General features: G+C 35.6%; 1 protein-coding gene across 1 annotated transcript in view; it reads left to right on the top strand.

Moving 5' to 3' along the window:
- LOC150081149 (protein zyg-11 homolog B-like) overlaps window positions 1-25867 on the top strand; it is a 256638-nt gene that overhangs the window by 183065 nt on the left and 47706 nt on the right. The window contains exons 9-11 of the mRNA XM_090382030.1: window positions 985-1055; window positions 14344-14391; window positions 24196-24263. Coding sequence (XP_090238156.1) covers window positions 985-1055; window positions 14344-14391; window positions 24196-24263 — 187 coding nt within the window. The remainder of the gene's footprint in view (window positions 1-984; window positions 1056-14343; window positions 14392-24195; window positions 24264-25867) is intronic.

Here is a 25867-nt window from a genome sequence, read left to right as displayed (position 1 = left end):
ACTGCGTACAGGTCTGGAGGCCTTATTTTAGGAAGAATGTAGATTTGCTTGAATGTGTACAGAGAAGGGCAACAAGATTGGTGAGGGGGAATGAAGGGATCCTCTTACCAACAGAGAGAGGCTTAAGTTCTGAAAATTGCAGCGGCAGGAGACTAGGCTTCTGCGAGGTGATCTGATTGAAGTGTATAAAGCCTGGAATGAATTCTGTTGGGATTCTTCCACTTGCTCAGATTACAACCTAAGAGGCATAAATTCAAATTGAGGAAAGACAGTTGTAGAATAGATGTGTGGAAATTTGCTTTTAGCCAGTGGGTGGTTAATTGCTGGAACCAACTTCCATCTGTCGTGGAAGTTGATAGCTTAAATAAATTCCAGGAGGAACTGGACAAACATTTAGAGGGAATGGCTGCGTGAATTTTATTATTTTATTTTTTTCTCTTGGCTGATGCTGCATAAGCTCATACGCTTGCTTACTTGTATCACATGCCACTATTACTTACTTTGCCGTTAGTGTTTTTTTTTTTTTTTTTGTAGTAGCGCATCAGTCTTGTTATTTAATTGGCACACTGTATATATACATATTGCAACATATGTAAATATGTTCCCTCACTCAGAAAAGCTACCTGTGTCTTAAAGAAAAATCTCAAGATTTGTAACCTTTTCTTTTATTAAAAAAAGGTAAATTTTTATTTTTTCAATATGCAAGCTAGATTTCACAGTATAGTTAAGCATATTGAGATTTATGCAGATACAGATATTAGTTTCTATAACTTTTTTTTTTTTTTTTTTTCTGCCATCTGTTTTGAAGTAAAATAGATCATTTCATTATTACTTTGCACGAGGACATTCTTGAAAAAAAATTACCTAGAAATTATGCTCTTGAATATTGAATATATTTGTTTTATTGTTGATATTCATTACTGTAGAACTTTTAATATACTTTTGACACAATAAAAGTGTAATAATATTTTCATTTTAACTTAGATGAATCTCCCAGTACGTGTAGTGTATTTCTAGAAAAAGGGGGAATGGATCTATTTTTAAAGGTTCTAGAGGTGGGTTTTTTATGTTTGAAATATTTTAAGTAGAAAGTATGAATAAACTTAGGAAAAATAAGTGTTCATTGTTTACTTATATAGTTTTAAGTTCACTCTTATTACATATGCAACTCCTACAAACAGCTAAACAATAGATTAAAATCTGTTAAATTGTAGATTACGAAGTTGCAAAGCATATTCTTTTTGTTTATTTTTTTTAATTATTTTATATAGGCAGTTATCAGTTAACTGAATTAGCATTAGAGTTAGCAAAGGCACATGATGCAAGAAAGCAAGCTTATATAGCAAAAAAAAAAAAAAAAACCCCTTATTTCACCCATCCACTAGCTCCAAATGTTTGTCTGGTTCTGCCTTGAATCTATTTAAGCTATCAACTTCTCTACAATGACAGATGGATGGAAGTTTTCCAGCAATCAACCACCTGTTGGCTTAAGGCCAACAGGTGTTTGATTGCCGGAAAACTTCCATCTGCACATCTATCCTACAACTGTCTTTCCTCAATTTGAATTTATGCTCTCTCAGGCTATTATTCTGAGCAAGAGGAAGAATCCCATCAACATTGAGCATGCTCAAACCATTGAAAGCTTTATACACCTCAGTCAGATCACCTCACAGGTACCTAGTCTACAGACACTGTAATTTGCAAAACTTAAGCCTTTTTTCAAAAGAGTTCTTCATAAGAGCAACCCTTTGTTCCATTCATTAATATCGTTGCCCTTCTCTGTACTCGTTCCAACAGCTTTACATCTTTCTTAAAATGAGGCCTCCAGACCTGTATACAGTACTCAAGGTGTGGCCTGACCATCTTATACAAGGGGATTATCACCTCCTTATCCTTGCTAGAAAAATTCCTGTATATCATTGACAAGACACCATGAGCTACTGTTGCAGACAGTCTGCACTGCTCAGAAAACTTCATATCTGCCTGCACAGTTACGTAGTACCACACAGTTGCTCTGGGGTTACTGCTTCCCGTATGCAGTACTTTACGTTTGTCAATGTTAAACTTCAGTTGCCACCTCTCAGCCCACCTGCTCAACTTTTCTAGATCCTGTTGCAGCAGCGTAGTGTCATTAACAACCCTGCCAACCTTTGTATCGTCTGCAAACTTGAACCTTAAGCCTGATATATCATCATCAATATCATTAATAAATACAGAAAACAGTAATGGACCCAACACTGAACCCTGGGGTAATTCACTAATAAGTCCAGGGTGTGCAGTGTCCATTGATTACCTACCACTTTGTCTTCTCTCACACAACCATCCCTTTATCCGTAGTTGCAATTTGCCTCCAATACCACACTGCTCCGATTTGTGCAACAGTATCAAAAGCCTTTCTAAGATTCAAATATATGATATCAAAATTATTCTTTGCATCCAGGTCTTTGTGACCACATCATGGTATCCAATCAAATTGGTCAGACAAGACTTCCCCTTAACAATCCCTGCTCTGTCTGAACTATTGCAGCTGTCTTGTCTAGGTGATCCTGTATTAACTCTTTAACCAGTGACTCCATTATTTTCCCCGGAACAAAAGTTAAACTAACAGGTCTATAATTATTTGTCACCCTTTGAACCCCCTTTGTGAATTGGTGATACATATGCACATCTCCAGTCATTGGTACCTCCCCTGAGGCCAAGGAAGTTCTCATAATTATGGCCAAGGGTTTGCTTACTTCCTTTGCTTCTTCCTTTAATATAACTGGATAGATGTCATCCACCCCAGGTGCCTTTCTTATGTTTATCTTCAATTACTCCTCCACTTTACTCTCAGTTATTACAAGTTTATCTAGCTTATTGTCAGATTTTAATACACCTCTGGCATTCCCCTCCCTGAATAACTCCTCATGTGTTATAATATTCATTCATATTCATTCCTGCAAAATATTCATTTAATTTGTTAGCTACCTGAGCAGGATGATCAACAGTTGAACCATCAATATCAAGTGGACCAATCTGTTTTCTCCCCTTCCTTCTAGAATTTACATAAGTAACAAACTCTTTGCCAAAGATTTCTCGTAATCTGCCTTTGCCTGCCTAACCTCCTTTGTGACTTGGTTACAGAGAAACTTATCTATCATAGGCTTCCGTGTCACCTGTTAATATTTATATATCCCGTGCATTTTTCTTTTCTGTAACATGTCTAATTAGTTCCTCTGACATCCAATTGATATAGCTCTAATCATAAAATTGAACTACACTGTGCTGTTATATTGTTTACAACTTTAAGTTGAAAGGAGAAGATATTTCAAGTTAGAAAACTTGATACATTGAAATTTAATGCTTTTTTTTTTTTACTTATTGTAGAAACAAAGCTGCGAAATTGCAGTAGCTAAAAAATGATGCAATTAATCATTTATGCAGCATTAGGAAAAAAAAAAAAAAAAAAAGAGACTTGTCATTTTATTATCCATCCATTATAAATAATATTGGTCAACAAAATTAAACTTCTTTTTTTCATTAAAGATATAAACACGTTTCTAAACAAGTTTTGTGCACTGATTTCAAATATATTCTAAGTTTTTTGGAATATATATAGTTTTTGTAAAAATGACTATCTTAATAACTTGTACTGATAATATCAGTACAGTACAAGTGGGGGGTTTGGGTACTCCCTGGGAAAATTTTTAGAAAATTGATACAAATGTGCAAAATTTTTGAATTTGGGGAGTTTTACAAAGTCTTAAATAATTTTGAATGTGTTTTATTTGTTTAGTGTTTTTTTTTTTTTTTTTTTTTTTTTAATGAGATCTCAAGAAAAAAAGAATTTTATCATTTTGGCTGCTCACCTTGCACTTCTGCTTCTTTGTTGTAGTGAGTTTAATAGTCACCTTTTTCTTTTTGATACTTCAGTAATATCACAATACACAGTACACATTCTCATTCCACAGTGATGCCTTTTTAAATAATGGCATTATAAGCACTAATTTGACGTTTAAAATTGTTCCCCTCACTAATCTTGTTGCCCTTCTTTGTACTTGTTTTGGTAACTCTACATCCTTCCCAAAATGAGGCCTCTAGACCTTTACACAGTACTCCAGGTGTGGCCTGACCATTGCCTTGTATAACGGGATAATCACCTCCCAGTCCCTGCTAGCAAAATTCCTATAGATCGTTGACTCCATGACCTGTCCTGGAACGTCTGCACTGCTCAGTGAACTCCATATTTGACTGCGTACAATGCCATACCCCCCCCTAGGTCTTTTTCACTTTCTACTTCCAGGAATGTAGTACCACACAGTTGGTACGTTTCTCTTCAGTTATTGCTACCCATATGCAGTACTTTGCATTTGTCAATATTAAACTTCAGTTGCCACTTTTCAGCCCATTTTCCCAACTTATCTGGATCCAGCTGGAGTAGCATACTGTCTTTACTGTTGCTAACAAACCTGCCAACCTTTGTATCATCTGTAGACTTGGACATTAAACCTGCTATACCTTCATCAATATCATTGATAAATATACAAAACAACAATGGGCCCAACACCGAACCCTGGGGAACTCCACTAATAACATTTGTCCACGAAGAGCAGTGTCCATTGATTATCACTCTCTGTCGTCTCCCACTCAATCATCACTTTATCCATTGTAGCAACTTACCCTTAATTCCATACCTCTCCAATTTGTACAGCAGTCTTCCATGTGCATATAAATTAGTAGAAACTTCCGTATAAATCAGTACAAACAATCTACAAATAAAAAGCAGTCAGAATCAAAAACAACCCATAAAATCATATAATAGAAGGAATTCTTCAGTGGAATCATACCCTTGTAGGAAACTTTTTTTTTTTTACTCAGGTGTGGCCTGCCATTAAAATTATGCTATCTTTAGACAAGATAGGAGTATTGATTCACTAGGTTGTGGAGGGATTGCAGTTCTTGTTGGAAACATTCCATCCAAACATATTTCTCTTCAGACTCCTTTAGAAGTAGCAACAGAGCATGTTGTAATAGTGATCACTCTTACAATAGCATCTCTCTCTCTCTCTCTCTCTCTCTCTCTCAATTTCTTCTTTTCCTTAAATGATATAGAAAATCTAATAGATTAACTGCCATCTCCATCTGCTTACTCGGGGATTTCAATGCTAATCATTCACTGTATGAAACAATTGACAAGAGGAATTAATAGAATCCTAATGCTTGATGCTCATCAACTTTGTTGAACATGGATGAGCCTATTTATATCCATTTTTCCATGACTCTCACAGACCTTTCAATCTATTCTCTTACCATATATACTAGTATGAATATATATATATATATATATATATACACACACACACACATACATACACAGTGAAACTTCTCCTAACGAACACCTCTCTCTAATGGACATCTCTCTACAACGAATATTTTCAAATTCCCAACTCTCCTCTATTGGTTTTAACGTGTTTTCAGCTTCTGTCTAGTGGGCATTCTCTGTAATGGACGTGGACAGGCAATCTGCACTGTTTCGTTTAGATTAGCACTTAATTTGATCTCCCCATAATGGACAGCGGGCGAGCTCACAGCCTTTTTTCTAGGAACATTTCTTCCACGAATTGCCTCAGTCGTGTGTTTATTTTCTATTTCCGATTCTCTGAATTTTATCAAGGTTTACGTCGCGGGTCTAAACCCTTTTTCACGAATTTTAAGGCACGTGTAAAACTTCTGATGAATTCGGTGTGTGCAGAGGGGGGGTGAATTTGGTCGGCCTTTCGTCTTTTTAGTTTCAGTTTTCAGTTTTGTTCAGTGTCGTGTGAAGTGCACAGTGTCTTCTCGTAAACATTTAACTTTAAAAGATAAAGTTGAACTCATTAATGCGTATGATCAGCAAAAAAATAGTGTTCGCAATCTCGCTGCAAAATTCAAAACCGGGAAGACGCAGGTAAGCGACATCCTAAAGAAAAAAAAATGAACGGCTCAAACAATTTTGGCAACACGGATGATCAGGTTCAAAAATCATCCCCGTAAACTGTTGGACTTCAAATTGACAATGTTAAATATGAGTGGTTTTGTCCCGCACGTGCTAAAAAAATCCCATTAATGGGGCCTATTATTAGGGAAAAGGCTTTGGACGTTGCGAAATCAATGGGAGTAAATGAGTTCAAAGCTTCTGTGGGATGGCTAGACAAGTTCAAAACTCGGCATAAAATTTCTTGGAAAAGCCTAAGTGGTGAAGGTGGATCTGTCGATACTGGGGTTGTAACAGATTGAACCATCAAATTGGAAGATTTATGTTGTGATTTTGAAGCTAAGGATATTTAAAACTGTGACGAAACAGGGTTGTTTTTTTAAAGCTCTTCCTGAAAAAACAATGAGTCTAAAAAACGAAAAGTGCCAGGGCGGAAAAATTTCTAAGGAACGCTTTCTTTGTACTATTGTGTGCAAATATGCTGGGAGACTTTGAACAACCTCTTGTTTTAGGAAAACCACAAAATCCTTGTTGTTTCAAGGGCATAAAGTTGAATCTTTTGAATGTTGACTGGAAGTCTAATAAAAAAGCGTGGATGACACGAGATATCATGAGTGAATGGATAAGTCACTTTAACCAAAACATGATTCGTCAAAACAGAAAAATTATTCTTTTCATGGATAATGCTGCATCTCACCTGCACATTGAATTGTCCAACATTCAAATTGTTTTTCTGCCACCAAACACAACTGCAGAGTGTCAGCCCTTGGATCAAGGGATAATAAAAAATTTTAAACTCACTATAGAAAACGTGTTATATAATAACATGTTTTCTATAATAATAAGACATCTCATTGCAAATATGAACGATGTAACATGTGCGAGTGACCTTGCAAAGAAAATCAGCATCCTAGATGCGATTCAGTGGATTTCCTCTTCAGTAAACACAATTAGAAAACAAACTGTTGTGAACTGTTTTGTAAAGTCTGGCTTCTCAAACGCAAAAATTGAAGTTGGGAACAGCAATGTGGAGCAACAAGAAGAACAAGAACTTCAACCTCTATTGATAATGTATGATACTTCAGCTACAAGTGACCCTGGCTATAAAGATATAGACTCGAACCTCACTACAGAAGATGGTGCTCTAGATATCAACGAAATTATCATCGATATTGTTCAAGAAGTTCCTCATGAGAATGAAGAAATGGAAGGAGGTCATTCTGTCGAAGAACATATTAACGACGAACCACCGATGAAAATGGAAGAAGCGCTCATACAAATCAATCGTTTTAAAAATGTTTTTCGCCACTGAAGGACTTTCGATGGTTTCTTCACTCCAAACAAATGTTGAAAACAAAATTATTAGCCGGAAGAAGGTGCAGAAGAAAATAAGTGATTACTGTATGTATTTTTCTTAAGATAAAGTCATAATATGCATAGCACAATTGTATGTATATTATTTACAAAAATATTGTGCAAAATCTGTATATAATTTAATTTTACATTAAACGTTTGACGATTTTTCTTTATCTCTTGTGTATGTAATTGTATATTATTTACAAAAATATTGTTCAAAATCTGTATATATTTTATTTAATTTTACATTAAACGTTTAACGATTTTTCTTTCTTTCTTTTTTTTTTTTCTCCCTCAGACTTCTTGTTAGCGGACACTTCTCTCTAATGGACAAATTCTTGTTCCCCATGGCTGTCCGTTAAACGGAAGTTTCAATGTATATGTATTAAGGGAAGAATTATTTGTGAATTTTAACATAGAGATCAGCACTGATTAATGCCATCTAAGTGAAAGATTGTGCATTACATCGGTCTGTATTGATATGATCTAGATATGATAGATTATGGCAGAGTAAAAATTTCCTAGATATGATAGAATATAGTAGAGTAAAAAAAAAAAATTTTATCGGATTGGCAATGAGGCAGCAGGTTGAGTGAGATTAGATGCAGTCTGCATATATAACCAAAAAAATAAGTTTGAATTAAAAATAAAAATAATGCCAGCAGTATGGCAAGACAAGAGCGAAAATAGTCAAAATTAAACATAACGATCAAACCAACAGGGAAGGAAGATAGGGATAACAAGAGTAAAAATATTGCAGCAGAAACTCTCTAAAATAATTTAGAACATCTAAATATAAGTATCTATCTAAATCTAAATATCTATCTAAGAACATCTAAATATAAAACTAAACATCTAAATATAAATCTAAATATCATTGACAAGACACCATGAACTACTCTTGCATACAGTCTGCACTGCTCAGAGAACTTCATATCTGTCTGCACAATTAGCCCCAGGTCCTTTTCATTCAGTACATTGCTCTGGGGTTGCTGTTTCCCATATGTAGTACTTTACATTTGTCAATGTTACACTTCATTTGCCATCTCTCAGCCCATCTGCTCAACATTTCCAGATCCTGTTGCAGCAGCATACTGTCATTAGTGTCCTTAACAACCCTGCCAACCTTTGTATTGTCTGCAAACTTGGACATTAAGCTTGATATACCATCATCAATATCATTTATAAATACAGAAAACAATAATGGACCCAACACTGAACCCTGAGGGACTCCACTAATAACATCAGTCCACAGTGAGCGGTGTCCATTGATTACCACGCTGTCTTCTCCCCCTCAATCACTCCTTTATCCATAGCAGCAATTTGCCTCCAATGCCACACTGCTCCAATTTGTGTAGCAGTCTTCCATGTGCAACAGTATCAAAAGCCTTTCTAAGATCCAAGTATATAATATCAGAGTTATTCCCTGCATCCAGTTCCTTTGTGACTGCATCATAGTATCCAATCAAATTGGTCAGGCAAGACTCCCCCTTAACAAAACCATGCTGTGTCCGAGCTATAACTAAAGTCTTGTCTAGATGATCCTGCAGTGCTTCTTTAACCAGTGCCTCCATTAATTTTCCTGGAACAGAAGTTAAACTCACAAGTCTATAATTACTTGTGTTGGCCTTTGATCCTCCTTTGTGAATTGGGGTCACATTTGCATATCTCCAGTCTGTGGGTACCTCCCCCGAGTCCAAGGAAGCTGGCATAATTGTGGCTAAAGGTTTGCTTACTTCCTTTGCTGCCTCCTTTAATATAACTGGATAGATCCCATCCACTGTACGTGCCTTTCTTCTGTTTATCTTCAACAATTTCTCCTCCACTTTACTCTCAGTTATTACAAGATTCTTTAGCTTACTGCCAGAGTTGAATTCACCTCTGGCATTCCCCTCGCTGAATAACTCCTCATGTGTGAATGTTGATGCAAAATATTCATTTAGTTTGTTAGCTACCTGAGCAGGATCATCAACAGTTGACCCATCGATATCAAGTGGACCAATCTGATTCATCCCCTTCCTTCTAGAGTTTACATAAGTAAAGAACTCTTTGCTGTTTTTCTTTGCATCCCTTGCCAAAGATTTCTCGTAATCTGCCTTCGCCTGCCTAACCTCCTTTGTAACTTGGTTACAGATCAACTTGTATCTATCATAGGCTTCTGTGTCACGTGTTAATTTGTATGTATCCCATGCATTTTTCTTCTCTGCCATATGTCCCATTAGTTCATCTGACATCCATTTAGGCCTAAACCTTGAACAATATTTCTTAGTTGGTATGTAAAGCCTAGTAGCTTCCAAGATAAGTTCTTTGAATGCTTCCCATTTTGAATTTGCTGTTGGTAACATAATCAGTTGGTCCCACTGTATAGAATTTAAATACTGTCTCAGTCCATCGTAGTCGCCTTTACAAAAGCAATAACCCTTCCCTTTACCCCTAATGGTAGTTACCTCTTTGAGTAAATCCCTCTTCATCACACTGTGATCACAGCCACCTAGTGGTTCCTTTATCTGCAGATTCTTAATGCATGAAGAATCACTACTGATAATCAAATCAGAGTATTACTCCCTCTTAGGCGCCTCCGTAGCCAGGTGGGAAGGAGCAGCAGTGCATAGCACACGCTTCTTGATTAGACCGGGGTTCGAGCCCGTCACCACCAAATACGGAGGATGCGGAAAGGTCAGGGAATGACCGGAGCAATATGGCCTTAGTTGCTAATGCTCCTAAAAACCAAATAACAATAACTCCCTCTAGTTGCCTCCCGAACATGCTAATTTAGAAAAACAATCATTCAATAAATCCACAAAAGCCTTGCTTTTGTGAATTTATTGAATGATTTATTGATTTATTAGTGTGTGAGTGACCAGCCCCCAAATTCCAGTCAATATCTGGGAAATTAAAATCGCCCATTATAAGACTCTCTGATTTACTGGCCCACTCTATTTCCCTGTACAGTTTCTTATTATACTCATCAGAGTCATTAGGCCTATAGCACACTCCTACTCTCAATTTTGATCTCCCAATGCTTATGTCACACCAAACTGACTCGACACTGCCACTGTCCAGCGATGTCGACTGGCTTCACTTCCTTGGATTTTATGTATTTCTTAACTAATAGCATAACCCCTCCTCCCTTCCTATCCTGTCTATCCTTTCTGTAGACATTGTACTCCCCAAATTCTAGTTCTGCATTCCTTATATCTTTGTGACACCACGTCTCTGATATCCCAAAAATATCTGCCTTTGATGCTTTGAGCAATACCTCAAATTCATCAAATTTATTTACCAAACTCCTAGCATTGGTGTACAGGCAAGTATACATGCACCTGTTTCTATTCTTAGCTACCCTAACACAACCCCTGTGTTTACTTGTACCACAATGACTCCCAGCAGGCTCTGAAATATCCTGCATCTTGTTTTTCAGGCTTCTGCTCATTCCAATAGAAGCAGTGCAAGAATCACTTTCACCTCTGCCAGTGGCTACTGTTAATCTATTAGTCTTTGTATCCCCCCCCCAAGCTAGCAGTTTTCTGACCAACCCACCTAACACTGCCTTGATAGCATCAGCAAATATTCTTGCACCCTTTCTATTTAAGTGTATCCCATCCCTGTAGAAGCAGTCTCTCCTGTTAACAAGTACAGTCCAGGCTGAAAAAAAATTCTACCCCTTGAGCCTTGCACTATCTTTCCAGGGCCGAATTGATTGAAAAGGCTCTCATCATATACTCCCTCCTATCGTGTCTGGGCAGAATTGCAGACACTTTCAAATTCAACCCTAATTCACATCTTTTTTTCAACAGTGACCTGTACTTGTTAAGTAATTCTACCGGTCTCCTCCTCAATATTATTAGTGCCAACGTGTACAACTATATCACCTTTTGTGCCCTTAAAAGATGATATCCGCTCTACAACGTGATCACCCTTTGCCCCTGGCAGACATACCCTCGTCCTGTTCCACCTGTCCTTTTTACAAAGTATGTTCCCCATTTCCCTGACAATAGAGTCATCAACAACTACTAGTTCCTGTGGGACCAGTGCATTCTGCCTTAGGGGTTTCCGCTGTGTTGCGTGATGAACAAGTGCAGGCTCTGGTGTTGATTTGGGCAGCTGAGAGTTTGATGGGCCCCTCAATTTAGTTCCTTCGAGGGCATCCACCCTGTCCTTCAAGCTCTCATATAGGCCCATAACGCTGAGTTGTCTGATTTCATTACACTCCTTACATCGGGCACACAGAAAGACATCCCCCATGGTAATATCATCCACAAACATCATGCAAGCAGTGCATTTTAAAAGGCTGTGATTCAGAGGGCAACTGCCCCCCTCAGTTCTCCTCTGAGCTACAGCACTCCCATTAGCTTGAGCCTTTTGCTTTGCTGCTCTGGTCTGGCATGATTTTGATTTAATTTAAATAAAATTTCAATTTCAGTACAAAATTATAACCCTAAACTTGTATCCCCACACAGATATAACGGTATATATATTTTTCCGTATCAAGTATTATCTACGAGTTCCCTTTATATAACTTCCGTATCAAGTTATGTATTAATTAATTATGTTATGTTTGTAATCTAAGTTGTTATATATATTTAGTTAAAAGTACAATTTAATTGGCAACGAAGTTTAACAAGTTTAATAGATTTTACTGATTAATTGTCAATATTATATAATACTATACTATACTAACGCTATCTAGTTTGGAATATAATGTATCGTATAACAAAGGTGGCAAGTTACGAACGGTAAATCTATGGACGCTTAAGTATTAATTTACTTCCAAATCTCGCTATCTCAATTCAGAATAAACTAGCGATCCCTACTTATAGAAAATAATTTGATGTAAAAAATGGTCAATAGCTAAATATGGCTAAAAAACTTCTCGTTCAGCGGAGCTGCAACTTGTAACACGTGGATTTGATACCCTTACCGATACTTTTATGCAATTACAAGGCCGAGTAAAGAATAAATACACCAGATTAATCAGAAAATCACAAAATAATGCTACACTACTAAATTTAAATCAAAAGTTTTAGAAAAACAATAATTTCAAATCAATAAATAAGAAAAATACACTTAGCGGTTTTGAACACGTCTGGCTCCCACTCAACGTGCATTCTAGGGTTGTTAGCAGTATGACTGTGTTTTAGAGTTAAATGTATCTTTAATTTACTGGGTACCATTGCTTCTTTGGACAGTATGTCACCACAAATAACACATTTTGGGCTAGCACTATCTTTTTTCCCACACCAAGTAAATCCATATTCCAAATAACTGTCCAAATACTGATGTTTTTTCTTCTTCCTCACCTTCACAGCAGGTTTGCTCGAAGGGGGAACAATTGAACAATTTTAATTATTCTTTCTTTACTTGAACCTCCACCTTTGTCTTGTTTTTCATCTTTACCATAGTCATCTTGATGTTTGTCTTCTTTTTTGCCTTCACTACAATCATTTTCATGTCATCTTTTCTTAATAACAAACATCTTACTGTCACCTGTCCATCATACTGTATTTTACTAACTAAAATTTGTGTTGGCAACGGGTCACTACAGTACGTAGGTAAACATATCAGCTGATTATTCAGTGATCTGTTTAGTCATATTATTGTAATGAAAATGAATACCAGTTTTTTCTAAGATTAGTTTTTCTTCTATAACCTTTTGCACTGCGCTACTTCTGCCGCATGCTCACCCTACCACTCTAAATTAATTTCTGTGTGTGATGCAGTGCTGTCTTGTTGCCAAGTAAATTTAAAACATTTTTATTTCTGGAAAAATATGATATATCCAAATAAAGATTTCTTCCAAGTAGCCAAATATATTTTCATTATACACAAGCAACTTATTGTTGAGTTTTATTCGATACATAAGTCCTGGGGCACATTTTTGTGTCATGTCGAGTCCCACTCGAGAAGGGAGCCCAAAAGGTTAACCGTAGCCTAATATTGTATATAATGAAACATTATCTTTTATAATTTGAGGTGTTTTGTATTTTCTTAATTTTGGAATTGTGAATAGATTGATCTGTTGACATATATAAATACTGTCATTTGTGTTTATGGAACACAATAATAAAAATATGCCTTTTTATAATGAAATAAATATATAAATTAAAAGGAAAAAAATAAGTTTAAGTAGCTTAAACCAAATTACGGGGGCACCCGTGGTTGCCAGCAGCATGGTGCACCACCTTTGGATTTCGAAGTAATACACAATTTTTAATATTTTCATTAGTCTATTGAAACATAAGATATTGTATGTATCCGAAATTTGTAACCAAAAAATTTATTCCTGCATGCCACCACCTTGCAAAATATCCTGCTGACACCCCTGGAATTTTGTTGTGGAGCCCTGGTTGAAAACCACTGTACTACACTTACGCACAACACGTTACATTTACATAGCCAGTTATACCCAGAGTTCCACTCTGGGGGAACTGTTATATACTAACAGTTCCGCCTGGGTTACACCAATGGTTATAATCCTGGATATAACCAGCTGTGTGAATACCCACGGTTATTACGGTTCCATCATGGTGAAATTGCAAGCAGAGGATTTGATTGTCGCAAAATGACTGGACTTTGCTGAATTTGGACCACTTGACTTGAGTGTCACCTTAATTGGCATTTTAGACTCCTAGGTAGTAAGCTTAGCTTCTCATACCTGAGAGAATGTCTGTGACAGTATCAAGGACCAAAAATTCATTATGTTTAAGTGATGAAAATGGTTTTTATTGTAGATGTAGTGGTCTTCTTGGAAATTTTTTTTTTTTTTTTTTTAAGGCTGTATTTCCTTAGATATTAATTTTGTTTGTGGTGTATTCCTATCCATGTAACATGCATGCATGCACTTCATACTATAGTTTCATGTGTTCCATAAATTCTGCTAAATATTTGCTCTCAATGACATGGAATATTAAAGTTTCTTCTTTTAAAATTATTGATACTTTCTGCATATTTTGACAAATTTTTTATAGAAATGCTAACAGAACTAACCTTAGATTGATTGTATAAATTGTTACTTTGGTGGCTTTTCTTTTTAGAAATTTTCTAAAGAAAGTGCTGTGGAGACAAAAGTGCTTGGGCTTGTGGTATGTATCATAACTTTAGCTTTAAAATTCTTATTCCTATATTAATGAAAAATATACAGTTGGCTTTTTATCATCCTTGTCATGGATTAACTGAGATTTCTACACCCCAAGAGATGTCTGTCTGATAATTTTTTTTTTTTTTATGAGAACCCCAAACACGAGAGGTATTAGAACCTATGAAATACGTATGAAGGAAGGTTGTTCCAGAAAACGGCAGTTGAATGAATAAATGAGGAAGATGAAAAGTTGGTTCTGTGGGTTTGAAGCTGGACAGTAAATGGATGTTGGCTGGTGGCGGCACGTGTTCGGACTGTTTTGGAAGAGAGAGCGGGATTTATAGAAGCCAATTCAGAAGAACAGTGCCCATGGAAGTATCTGTAGAAGAGGCATGCAGCAGAAACAGTACATCTATGAGAAAGCGAGTGGAGAGACTGTTAGAGATGAATCATTAATAACCTAACTGCCCTCTTCTGAATGGAATCAAGAAGCCTGAGAGAGGTTTTGGGGGCACCACCCCAGATGTGGGAACAACATTCCATGTCAGGGCGGATTTGTGATTTATACAGAGTGAGCAGCTGTTTGGAGGAAAAGTAATGCCGAGAGCGAAAGAGAAAACCAAGTTTTTTAGATGCAGAGGAAGCAATATTTGTAATGTGCTTGTGCCAAGAGAATAGTTTCATTTTTTAGTTTCATTTTTTAGAGATGTTTGTTTACATTTTATAATATTACTATAGATAAGACTCTTGAATTTCTCAGATCTCATCTCCACCTTTACTTTCATCCTACTGTTCACTTAACATTCTTTTCAGAATTGTTCCCACCCCACGTGCATCCATCATGTTAAAACAAAAAAAATTGTTCTTATTATTCTATTTAACAAAAAAGCTTCAGCTCATAAATAAACATTAAAAAAAGGGTGCCAAACTCTATAATGAGTCTATTTGATTGCATGTAGTGGGGGAAAAAAGTGAGATACTTTTTCTTGTTGAAAGATGACGCTTCAGAGTTTATGTAGTTAGTAAAATTTAAAGACAAACCAATGGAAAATGTGAACTTAATTTTCCTTTTTCAAAAAATAATATCTATGTATTAAATTAAATTTTAGGTCACACATTTTCTCACACTGTTAGTATACTTTCATAAATATAAATATCATATATATTCGTGTAAATAAATTGTTGCCGCATTAGCATTAGTAGAGGCATTTGATGCAAGAAAGCAAGGTTATGCAGCATCAGCCAAAAAAAAAAAAAAACCCACTTCCACTTCACCCCTCTGTTCGTTCCAAATACCTGTCCAGCTGAGCCTTAAACTTATTTAGGCTATCAACCTCCACCACAAGGGATGGAAGTCTGTTCCACCAACCAACCACCCGCTGGCTAAAGGCAAATTTCCTCACGTCTATCCTACATCTGTCTTTCCTCAATTTGAATTTATGCCCTCTCAGGTGATTTTTCTGAGCTAGAGGAAGAATTCCATCAGCATTGAGCATGCTTAAACCATTCAAGGCTTTATACACCTCTATCAGATCACCTCGCTGGTGCCTAGTCTCCAGACACTGTAATTTGCAAAACTTAAGCCTTTCTTCGTAAGAGCACCCCTTTGTTCCATTCACTAATCTGGTTGCCCTTCTCTGTACTCATTCCAGCAGCTCTACATCCTTCTTGAAATGAGGCCTCCAGACCTGTATACAGTACTCTAGGTGTGGCCTGACCATTGCCTTATACAATGGAATAATCACCTCCTTATCCCTGCTGGAAAAATTCCTGTATATCATTGACAATACTCCATGAGCTACTCTTGCAGCCCGTCTGCACTGCTCAGAGAACTTCATATCTGCCTGCACAACCACCCCCAAGTCCCTTTCATTCTCTACCACTGTCAGTGTAGTACCACAGAGTTGATACGTTGCTCTGGGGTTGCTGTTTCCCATGTGTAGTACTTTACATTTGTCAAACTTCATTTGCCACCTCTCAGCCCATCTGCTCAACCTTTCCAGATCCTGTTGCAGCAGCATAGTGTCAGTAGTGTCCTTGACAACCCTGCCAACCTTTGTATCATCTGCAAACTTGGACATTAAGCCTGATATACCATCATCAATATCATTTATAAATACAGAAAACAATAATGGACCCAACACTGAGCCCTGAGGGACTCCACTAATAACATTAGTCCACGATGAGCAGTGTCCATTGATTACCACTCTCTGTCTTCTCCCCCTCAACCACCCCTTTATCCATAGCAGCAATTTGCCTCCAATGTCACACTGCTCCAATTTGTGTAGCAGTCTTCCATGTGCAACAGTATCAAAACAGTATCAAACATTTATGAGTTGTTCTTTCATTTTTCAGATTATCTGGGAAAATTTACTTTCAAACCAACCTGGATAACCAAGAGTACTGTATTAAGAAAAAACTAAACTTGCAAACCATAATTTTTTTTTTTTTTTTTTTTTTTAAGTATTGAAATTTTCCTTTAAAATGCCAAAGATTATTAACTGGGAGTGCTTTCATTTTCTGTTGTGTATAAGTTTGAAACTCTGCATTTATAAGATATTAACAATACTATATTAACAATACTACATCTTTAAACAGCTTTCTTGTAATTCAAGTTATATAACTGGAATAACTTATTTATGTAATGGTTATTAAAGTACCTTTAAAAATGGGAAAAAGAGAACATGAAAAAATTCAAGAAAGAGAAAACAGATTAACACCAGCAGCAATTAAGAAAAAAAAAAAAAAAAAAAAACTAGAAAATAAACTAATAAAATCTCCTAAAATAAATATACATTTATAATGAAAGTATTTCCAGGTCCTGGGCAAGCTCCTTTTAAGTAACAGTTTAGCTCCTAAAAATACTATGATTTGGGGGTGGGGGAAGGAATATTTTTTATTTATTAATAAATAAAAAATAACAGTATTATTACTGAATTTGGAGTTTATTAAAATTATTATACCGTTCAGAGTTCTTCTGAACGAAATATGCTTTTGAAATACTTTAATAAAATTATTCACTTTTGTACTGTCTTTTTTTAATTTTTACTTTTAAAATTGATATTTAATTAAAATAAACTAGAAATTACTATCTCTGCACATTCATAAAACTATTTGAAATAGTAATGACCCTTATGAAATAATTTTGAACAATATTCATCCGAATTTATTTTCGGTGCAATAGTGATTTAAGTATGATGAAAACCATTTAATTTTATTACCATGGAAGAACAATAGTTATTGCTGCCTTACAAATAGTTTTGAAATGAAGATTGCTTCCTATGATTGACCACAGTAAATCTCTTAAAAAAAAAAATAATAAATAAACGTGTTTTGACTCATTTTTACCTGCGCCCGGCTGTAGGGTTTTTATTGCACATAAAACTAATATGTTTTGCCTATATGGAGTTTTAGAATTAATAAATGGATAATCCTGAAAAATTCTGGAGAATTGAGAATATTTTCATTATCTGAAAATCTGAATATATTCTCTACAAAAATCAAAATTTATTGAAGTTATTGTTATACTAATCATCATTATTATTGGTATAACAGTGCTAATTATGATTGTTAGTGTGATTTAGTAATAATAATACTATATTATTATTATTATTATTATTATATATTATAATAATAATATTATAATTATACTATTATAATAATTATAATATATGTTAAACTACTATTATTATTATAATATTATATTGATAATATTATTGTAATATTATTATAATTATTATAATATATGTTAAACTACAACTTTTATGAAAGTTTTGTTTGGTTGGGTTATTTAAGGTTAGCATGGACTAATACTGTGTGTACAGAGAAGGGCAACAAGATTGGTGAGGGGAATGAAGGGATCCTCTTACTAAGAGAGGCTTAAGTTCTGCAAATTGCAGTGGCTGGAGACTAGGCACCTGCGCGGTGATCTGATTGAGGTCTATAAGGCCTTGAATGGGTTGAGCACGCTGAATTCTGATGGGATCCTTCCACTTGTTCAGATTATGAACCTAAGGGGGCATAAATTCAAATTAAGAAAAGACAGATGTAGATTAGATGTGCGGAAATTTGCCTTTAGCCAGCGGGTGGTTAATTGCTGGAACAAACTTCCATCTGTCGTTGTGGAAGTTGATAGGTTGAATAAATTTAAGGAGGAACTGGACAGGCATTTGGAGGGAGAATGGTCTGATTTTTTTTTTTTTTTTTTTTTTGGCTGATGCTGCATAACCTCATACACTTGCATTTCTTGCATCAAATGCCACTGCTGCTACTACTACATTGTTTAATTGCGATAATAACCATTCACCTTCTATGAAAATATTTTTATTACTGGATCCCTTTACAGTTTCTCCCCCCCCCATGCACTTTGCATTGAAGGATAAAAACAACATAAGCTCTAATATATTTTCATGCTTTAATTTTTTTATTCCACATATAAATTATTACTAATATAAATTGTATAAATTATAAATTATTACTGAGCTATGTTGAGTAATGCTCAACAATATACTTGTCCATCCTTTAACATTTGAATGTATTTAAAACAAAAATTAAAAAAAGCTTTTGTGAACCACACTTACCATATTGAAAGGAGGAGTAGTGTATATCACTGATGTGCATTATCTGCCTAATTTATAGAGTAATTGGAAAGTTAAAGTTAGAACTTGAAACAGCAACATTTATTGGAATCATTATACAGGGGATTTATCCCCTTGTATTGCCTTATACAAGGGGATAATCACCTCCTTATCCCTGCTAGCAGAATTCCTATATATTGTTGACGAGACCCCATGACCTATTTTGCAGCCTGTCTGCACTGCTCAGAAAACTTCATATCTGCCTGCACAATTACCCCTAGGTACTTTTCACTCTCTACCACTGTCAGTGTAGTACCACACAGTTGATACTTTACTCTGGGGTTACTGCTACCCATAGGCAGTATTTTGCATTTGTCAATGCTCAACTTTTCCAGATCCTGGTGCTGCAGTGTACTGTTAATACTGTCATTAACAACCCTACCAACCTTCATGTCGTCTACAAACTTGGACATTAAGCCTAATATACCATCATCAATATTATTGTTAAATACAGAAAACAACAATGGGCCGCTCAATACTGAAACTCGGGGACTCCACTAATGACAGTAGTCCATGAGGAGCAGCGTCCTTTGATTGCCACTCTGTCTTCTCCCACTCGACCATCTCTTTATCCATAGCAGCAATTTGCCTTTTCATATCATGCTGCTCCAGCTTGTATAGTGCTCTTCCATGTGCAACAGTATCAAAAGCTTTCCTAAAACCCAAGTACAGTAGATTTTCAGAATAACAGCATCTTTGTGGATTCAAGGTGCCATTATTTCAATTTTCCCTGTTATCTAGAAAGTTTCATTTTTAATATATTTAATGCAGAAATAATGAAGCTAAATAAGAAATGGAGAGATTAAGATTGCAATTTTATTAACTGTGCATAAAAAACATAAACATCACTCCTTCTGATGCTTTGCTCTATTTTCTTTATTATATTAAGTTCAGTCTGCGCAGATAGCACAGCGGTATCATCACCGTCCTCCCCACACCAGGTGTAAAAGGCCTGGCTTCGAATCTTTTTGATGAAACAAGAAACTTTTATGGGCTTTTTTTTTTCTCTGTGTCTGAGTTAGTCGGTCTTAGATAGTAAGGTTTCCCCCCCAGAAACTGAGGTTTTTCTTCCAGAAAAACAGGCAAATCGACTAGCGAACACATGCAATTTACAGACACAATACACATGGATACATGAACTAACTTTCCGGGTGACCCTAATGTAATAGTTTGGATTATATCAAGTTTGTGACTAAGCTTTAATTTTTTTTTTTTTTTTTTTTTTTTTGTTTATGCATGTATACTTGCGGATTTATTTTTAATTATTATTTTTATTTTTTATTTTTTTTTTACGCATGTATACTGGCATATACACCAATGCTAGTAGTTTGGTAAATAAATTTGATGAATTTGAAATGTTGGTCAAAACATCAAATGCAGATATTGTTGAGATATCAGAAATGTTGTGTCACAGATATAAGGAATGCAGAACTGGAATTTGTGGAGTACAATGTGTACAGGAAGGATAGACAAGATAGGAAGGGAGGAGGGTTTGTGCTATTAGTTAAGAAACACACAAAATCCAAGGAAGTGCAGCCAGTTAACATCGTTGGACAGTGCAGTGTAGAGTCGATTTGGTGTGACATAGGCACTGGGGGATCAAAATTGAGAGTAGGAGTGTGTTATAGGCCTAATGACTCTGATGAGTATAATGAGCAATTCTGCAGAGAAATAGTGGGCCAATAAATCAGAGTGTCTTATAATGGGAGATTTTAATTTCCCAGATATTGACTGGAATTTGGAGGTGGTCATTCACACACTAGCAAGGTTCTTTTGGATTTATTCAATGATTGTTTTCTAGATCAGCATGCTCAGGAAGCAACTAGAGGGAGTAATATTCTTGATCTGATGATCAGTAGTATTTCTTCATGCATTAAGAATCTGCACATAAAGGAACCACTAGGTGGCATTGATCACAGTGTGCTGATGTGGGATTTACTCAAAAAGAGGTAACTACCATCAGGGGTAAAGGGAAGGGTTTTTGCTTTCGTAAAGGCGACTGAGGTCTGAGACAGTATTTAAATTCTATACGGTGGGACCAACTGATGATGTTATCAACAGCAAATTCAAAATGGGAGGCATTCAAAGAATTAATGTTGGAAGCTACTATGCTTTACGTACTAACTAAGAAATATTGTTTATGGTATAGGACTAAATGGATGTCAGATGTACTAATTAGACATGTGACAAAGAAGAAAAATGCATGGGATACATATTAATTAATGGGTGACATTTCAGTCTAATATAGATATAAACGGGTCTGTAACCAAGTCACAAAGGAGATTAGGCAGATTATGAGAAATCTTTAGCAAAGGATGCAAAGAGAAACAGCAAAGAGTTCTTTACCTGTGTAAACGTTTTTTTTTTTTTTTTTTATGTAAACCCCAAACACGAGAAGTATTAGAATCTATAGTACATAGTACCGTGCTTGGGTTGGAGGTTGAGAAGATGAAAGAAGATATTTGTTAACATTGGACTTGAACTTCTTGTTTATTTTCAGCGGTACCACCACCCAGACGTTTCGAAGCTTTTTGGCTTCGGGCAGGTACCCAGGTAATACCACTGATGACGAAGCCAAAAAGCTTCGAAACGATCGTCTGGGTGGTAGTACCGCTGAAAATAAATAACAGTAGTCTTCTCTACTAGAGAAGCGTTATTTATTTGAAGTAATTCAATAGTAGCTATCTTGTTGTGAAGGCAACCACATTATACATTTAAAACGATGCCTTCTACGCTACAATCGTAGCTCAAATCTGTGGGTTAACTATGGTGTATTTACACCGATATTATATAGAGAAAAAGAATGGACCATTTAATCAGAATTTTTTATAATGGGGGATTTTAACTCTCCAGATATTGACTGGAACTTGTGGGTTGATCACTCACAGATGAGCAAGACTTTTCTAGACTTATTGGATGACTGTTTGAGCTTATTGGATGACAGCAACTTGTTAGAGAGGCAACAAGAGATAATAATACTCTTGATCTGATTATCAGCAGTGATAATTCATGCATTAGGAATCTGCAGATAAAAGAACCAGTAGGTGGCAAAGATCACAGTGTATTGATTTAGGATTTGCTTAAAGATGTAACTACCATGAAGGGTAAGGGAGGGATATCACTCTTATAAAGGTGACTACAGCGCTCCAGGCTGAGACCGTTTTTAAATTCTATATAGTGAGATCAACTGATGATGATGATGTCGCAATCAGAAAATACTAAATGGGAAGCTTTCGAGGAATTAATCATAGAAGCTACTGGGCTTTTCATACCAACTATAATACTCTTCAAGGTATATGCCAAAATGGACATCAGATGATCTGGTGAAACTCCTGGCAGAAGAGTAAATGGCATGGGATGCATATAAATTATTAAATGACACAGAAGCCTGTGGTAGATATGAACTAGTCTGTAATCAAGTCACAAAGGAGGTCCTGCAAGCAAAGGCAGATTACTAGAAATCTTTGGCAAAGGATGCAAATAAAAACAGAAAAGGCTCCTTTACTTGTGTAAACACTAGATGGAATGGGATGAATCAAATTGGTTCACTTGATATTGATGCTTCTACTGTTGATGATCCTGCTCAGGTTGCTGACAAACTTAATGTGCATTTTGCATCTACATTCATACATGAGGAATTCTCTAGGGAAGGAGATGCCAGAAGTTTGTCAGGCTGCAACAGGGAGCTAAATGATTTTGTTATAACTGAGAGCAAAGTGGAGGAAAAATTGTTGAAGTTAAACATAAGAAAGACAACTGGAGTGAATGGGATCTATCCAGTTATATTAAGGCAGGCAATAAAGGAAGTAAGCAAAACCTTAGCCAGAATCACAAAAGCATTCTTGAATTTAGGAGAGCTCCCCACGGACCGGAGAAGTACAAATGTATCCTCAATTCACAAATGGTCAAAGGGTGACACGAGTAATTACAGACCTGTTAGTTTAAACTTCTGTTCCAGAGAAAATAACTGAGTCACTGGTAAAAAAAGTATTGCACAATCATCTAGAAAATGCTGAAATTAGACTTGAAACACAGTATGGGTTTGTTAATACGGGAAAATCTTATTTGACCAGTTTGATCAGTTACTATTATCTGGTCATAAAGGAACTGCTAATGACACATATACTAGTATTTTGTTGATGCACTTTAATATATTAATATCGTAGGGTAAGATGATTATCCCTGCGATAATATGGCAAAGGTTACACCACATCTTGAATACTGCATTCAGGTCTGGAAGCCTCAATTTAGGAAGGATGTGGATTGGTGCAGAGATGGACAATGAGTGAGAGGAACAAAGGGTTGTTTTACTAAGAAAGGTTTCAGTTCTGCAAATTGACTAGACACTTGAGGAGATCTGATTGAGGTGTTTAAGGCTTTGAATGGATTAGGTAAGTTAAATGTTGATGACATCCATTAAATTCGGACTGTTTTGAAATCTTTCAAAACAGTCCGAACACGTGCTGCCACCAGCCAATATCCATTTACTGTCCAACTTCCAACTCTTCATCTTCCTCGTTTATTCATTCACGCCATTTTCTGGAACAACCTTCCTTCATATGTATTTCCTGAAAATTATAGTCTACAGAAGTTCAAGTCCAATGTTAACAAATATCTTCTTTCATCTTCTCAACCTCCAACCCAAGCACGGTACTAAGTACTATAGATTCTAATACCTCTCGTGTTTGGGGTTTACATTAAAAAAAAAAAAAAAAAAAAAAATTTGGTTACTTTTCGCAGTATAGCATACATATTTTATCATATCGTAATTCCTATATTTATTTATTTATTATTTTTTTTTATAAAATAAATTATATTTTATGATCTTATTTTAGTGCACCCTTAACATTCATTTATATTATTATTATTATTTTTTTAATAATGATCTCAAGTACAAAAGGTTTTGGAAACTTTATACTGCTTTAGATATGGGTGTGGGTATACTGATTCAGAAAACTGTTTATTTAGAAAAATGTTTATTTTCTGATTAAACATTGTTATTCAGATTGGCAGTAGGAAATTCTTTCCTACTGCCAATCAGAATATCATGTTTTCCTATGCTGAAACTGATATTATGGCAATATTTGAGATATTTTAAAGATGAAAGAGGAGCGTCTTTGTATTATTAAAGTATTTAATATTAGTTTACTAGAATGTCGTTATTTTTTCAGAACAACATAGCTGAGGTGGCCCATTTGAGACCAGATCTTATGAAAGATGAGTTCCTTGCCCTTTTGAGGTATGACATATTTTGTTTGAAATATTTGGAGTATTTGAAACTGAGAAATGAGAACCTCTGACTCATACTTGCTCAAAATAAGATTTTGCTGGTAATTTTATTTCTGAACATTAATTTAGATTTAGTGTAAATGTTGACTGGGGTTTATGTACAAACATTGATACTAATCTAAATGATTTAAATTGCACAACTCTGCCTTAACCAACCCAGCAGCAAGTTTACTGTCATGGCTGGGTTCACCCGTGAGAGTATTTTCTACAGTGAATTTTCAGTACCAGCATTCTCTATGGAATGAGATTTTTTTTTGGAATTTTTAAATTTTGTAAAAATAAACTCTATACAGTGTTCTCCCCAGAAAATTTTGCCAGCCGGATGGGGAGTGTAATACTTTGCAATATTATAAAATTTTCTGTTATTTATAAATGTGACTTAAGAGATGCATAGCAAAAATTAATCACATAATTTAACATTATATGCTCCTTTCACATTGATCTCGAGTATGCTTGAATTAATATTGATCGAGATCAGTGACCAATACCATACGGTACTGCAAGAATCACTTAAATTTTAGCCGGGCGTTTAGTTAAATTCCTCGGGTGGTGTGCCCATTTGATAGGTCCTGGGGAGAACACTGTTTGTATGTAAATGCTATAAAATATTAATGTATTTTAATTTGACTTTTTTTGCCTAACTTGGGTAAAATTATTGTCAAAAATCAGAATTAAAAAAAAACAAAAAAAAAACATTAATGTGTAAATAATATCCTCTGATGCCATTGCATCTGTTTACATATTTTTATAAGTCAATCCTCGTATAACATATGTTTACACTACATGAATTCGATTGTACACGATTTATAAACACGGGAACCGTGTCGTATATAACGAACTGAATTTGCGTAATAGCAGTTAAGTAACAGCAGTTGAATGCAGGAATTGCCCCAACTCAACACAACACAACACAATAGGAATGAAGAGAAGATTCTGAAAATGTATTTGTTTTTTTTTTATATGATTGAAGATTTCAGTGAAGAGGAGGGGGCAGCTCGTCAGTAGGCACTACAGAATGCACCCCCAGTTTTTTAAATCTAAATTTACAGTCAACGGAGTTATATGAAATTTTGTGAAGAACAATGCAACACAATGAATATTTTTATTAACAGGCCCCGCATACAGTATTCTCATCCTCTATTTCCAATAATCATTCCTATAATAAATGAATTCCAATAATTTTGAATGAAAACACAAAATAAAGTTTTCAACTTTGAAGTTTAATTATAGGTGGAACTGTGCACAACACAGTTCCACAGTTTGGCCCCATTGAATCAATGCTTAGTTGGCTGGTTGGCAATACGCATTTTTAGAACTGATAAAATGAGTCAAAGGAACTGTGGAGTGAGCAGTGCTGATTTGAACAGTGCACCAAACTTGAATGCAAAAGTTATTAATCTATTTTCAACAAGTAAAAACTGAAAAGTGGATTTTCTTTAAGTTTTCTTTACCCTAGTCTGTTAACGATAAGTGTCCAGTTAATGTTTTGTAGTATTTTTAACTTGCTTATTATTATTACTATCTATGTTGACATGTCTTATAACTAAGGCAATT

The sequence above is a fragment of the Mastigoproctus giganteus genome, chromosome 9 (genome assembly GCF_048544385.1).
Source record: "Mastigoproctus giganteus isolate SK-2022 chromosome 9, ASM4854438v1, whole genome shotgun sequence".
Classification (NCBI taxonomy): domain Eukaryota; kingdom Metazoa; phylum Arthropoda; class Arachnida; order Uropygi; family Thelyphonidae; genus Mastigoproctus; species Mastigoproctus giganteus.
The sequence above is the reverse complement of the archived record's forward strand: the minus strand, read 5'-3'. Positions and strand labels throughout refer to the sequence as shown.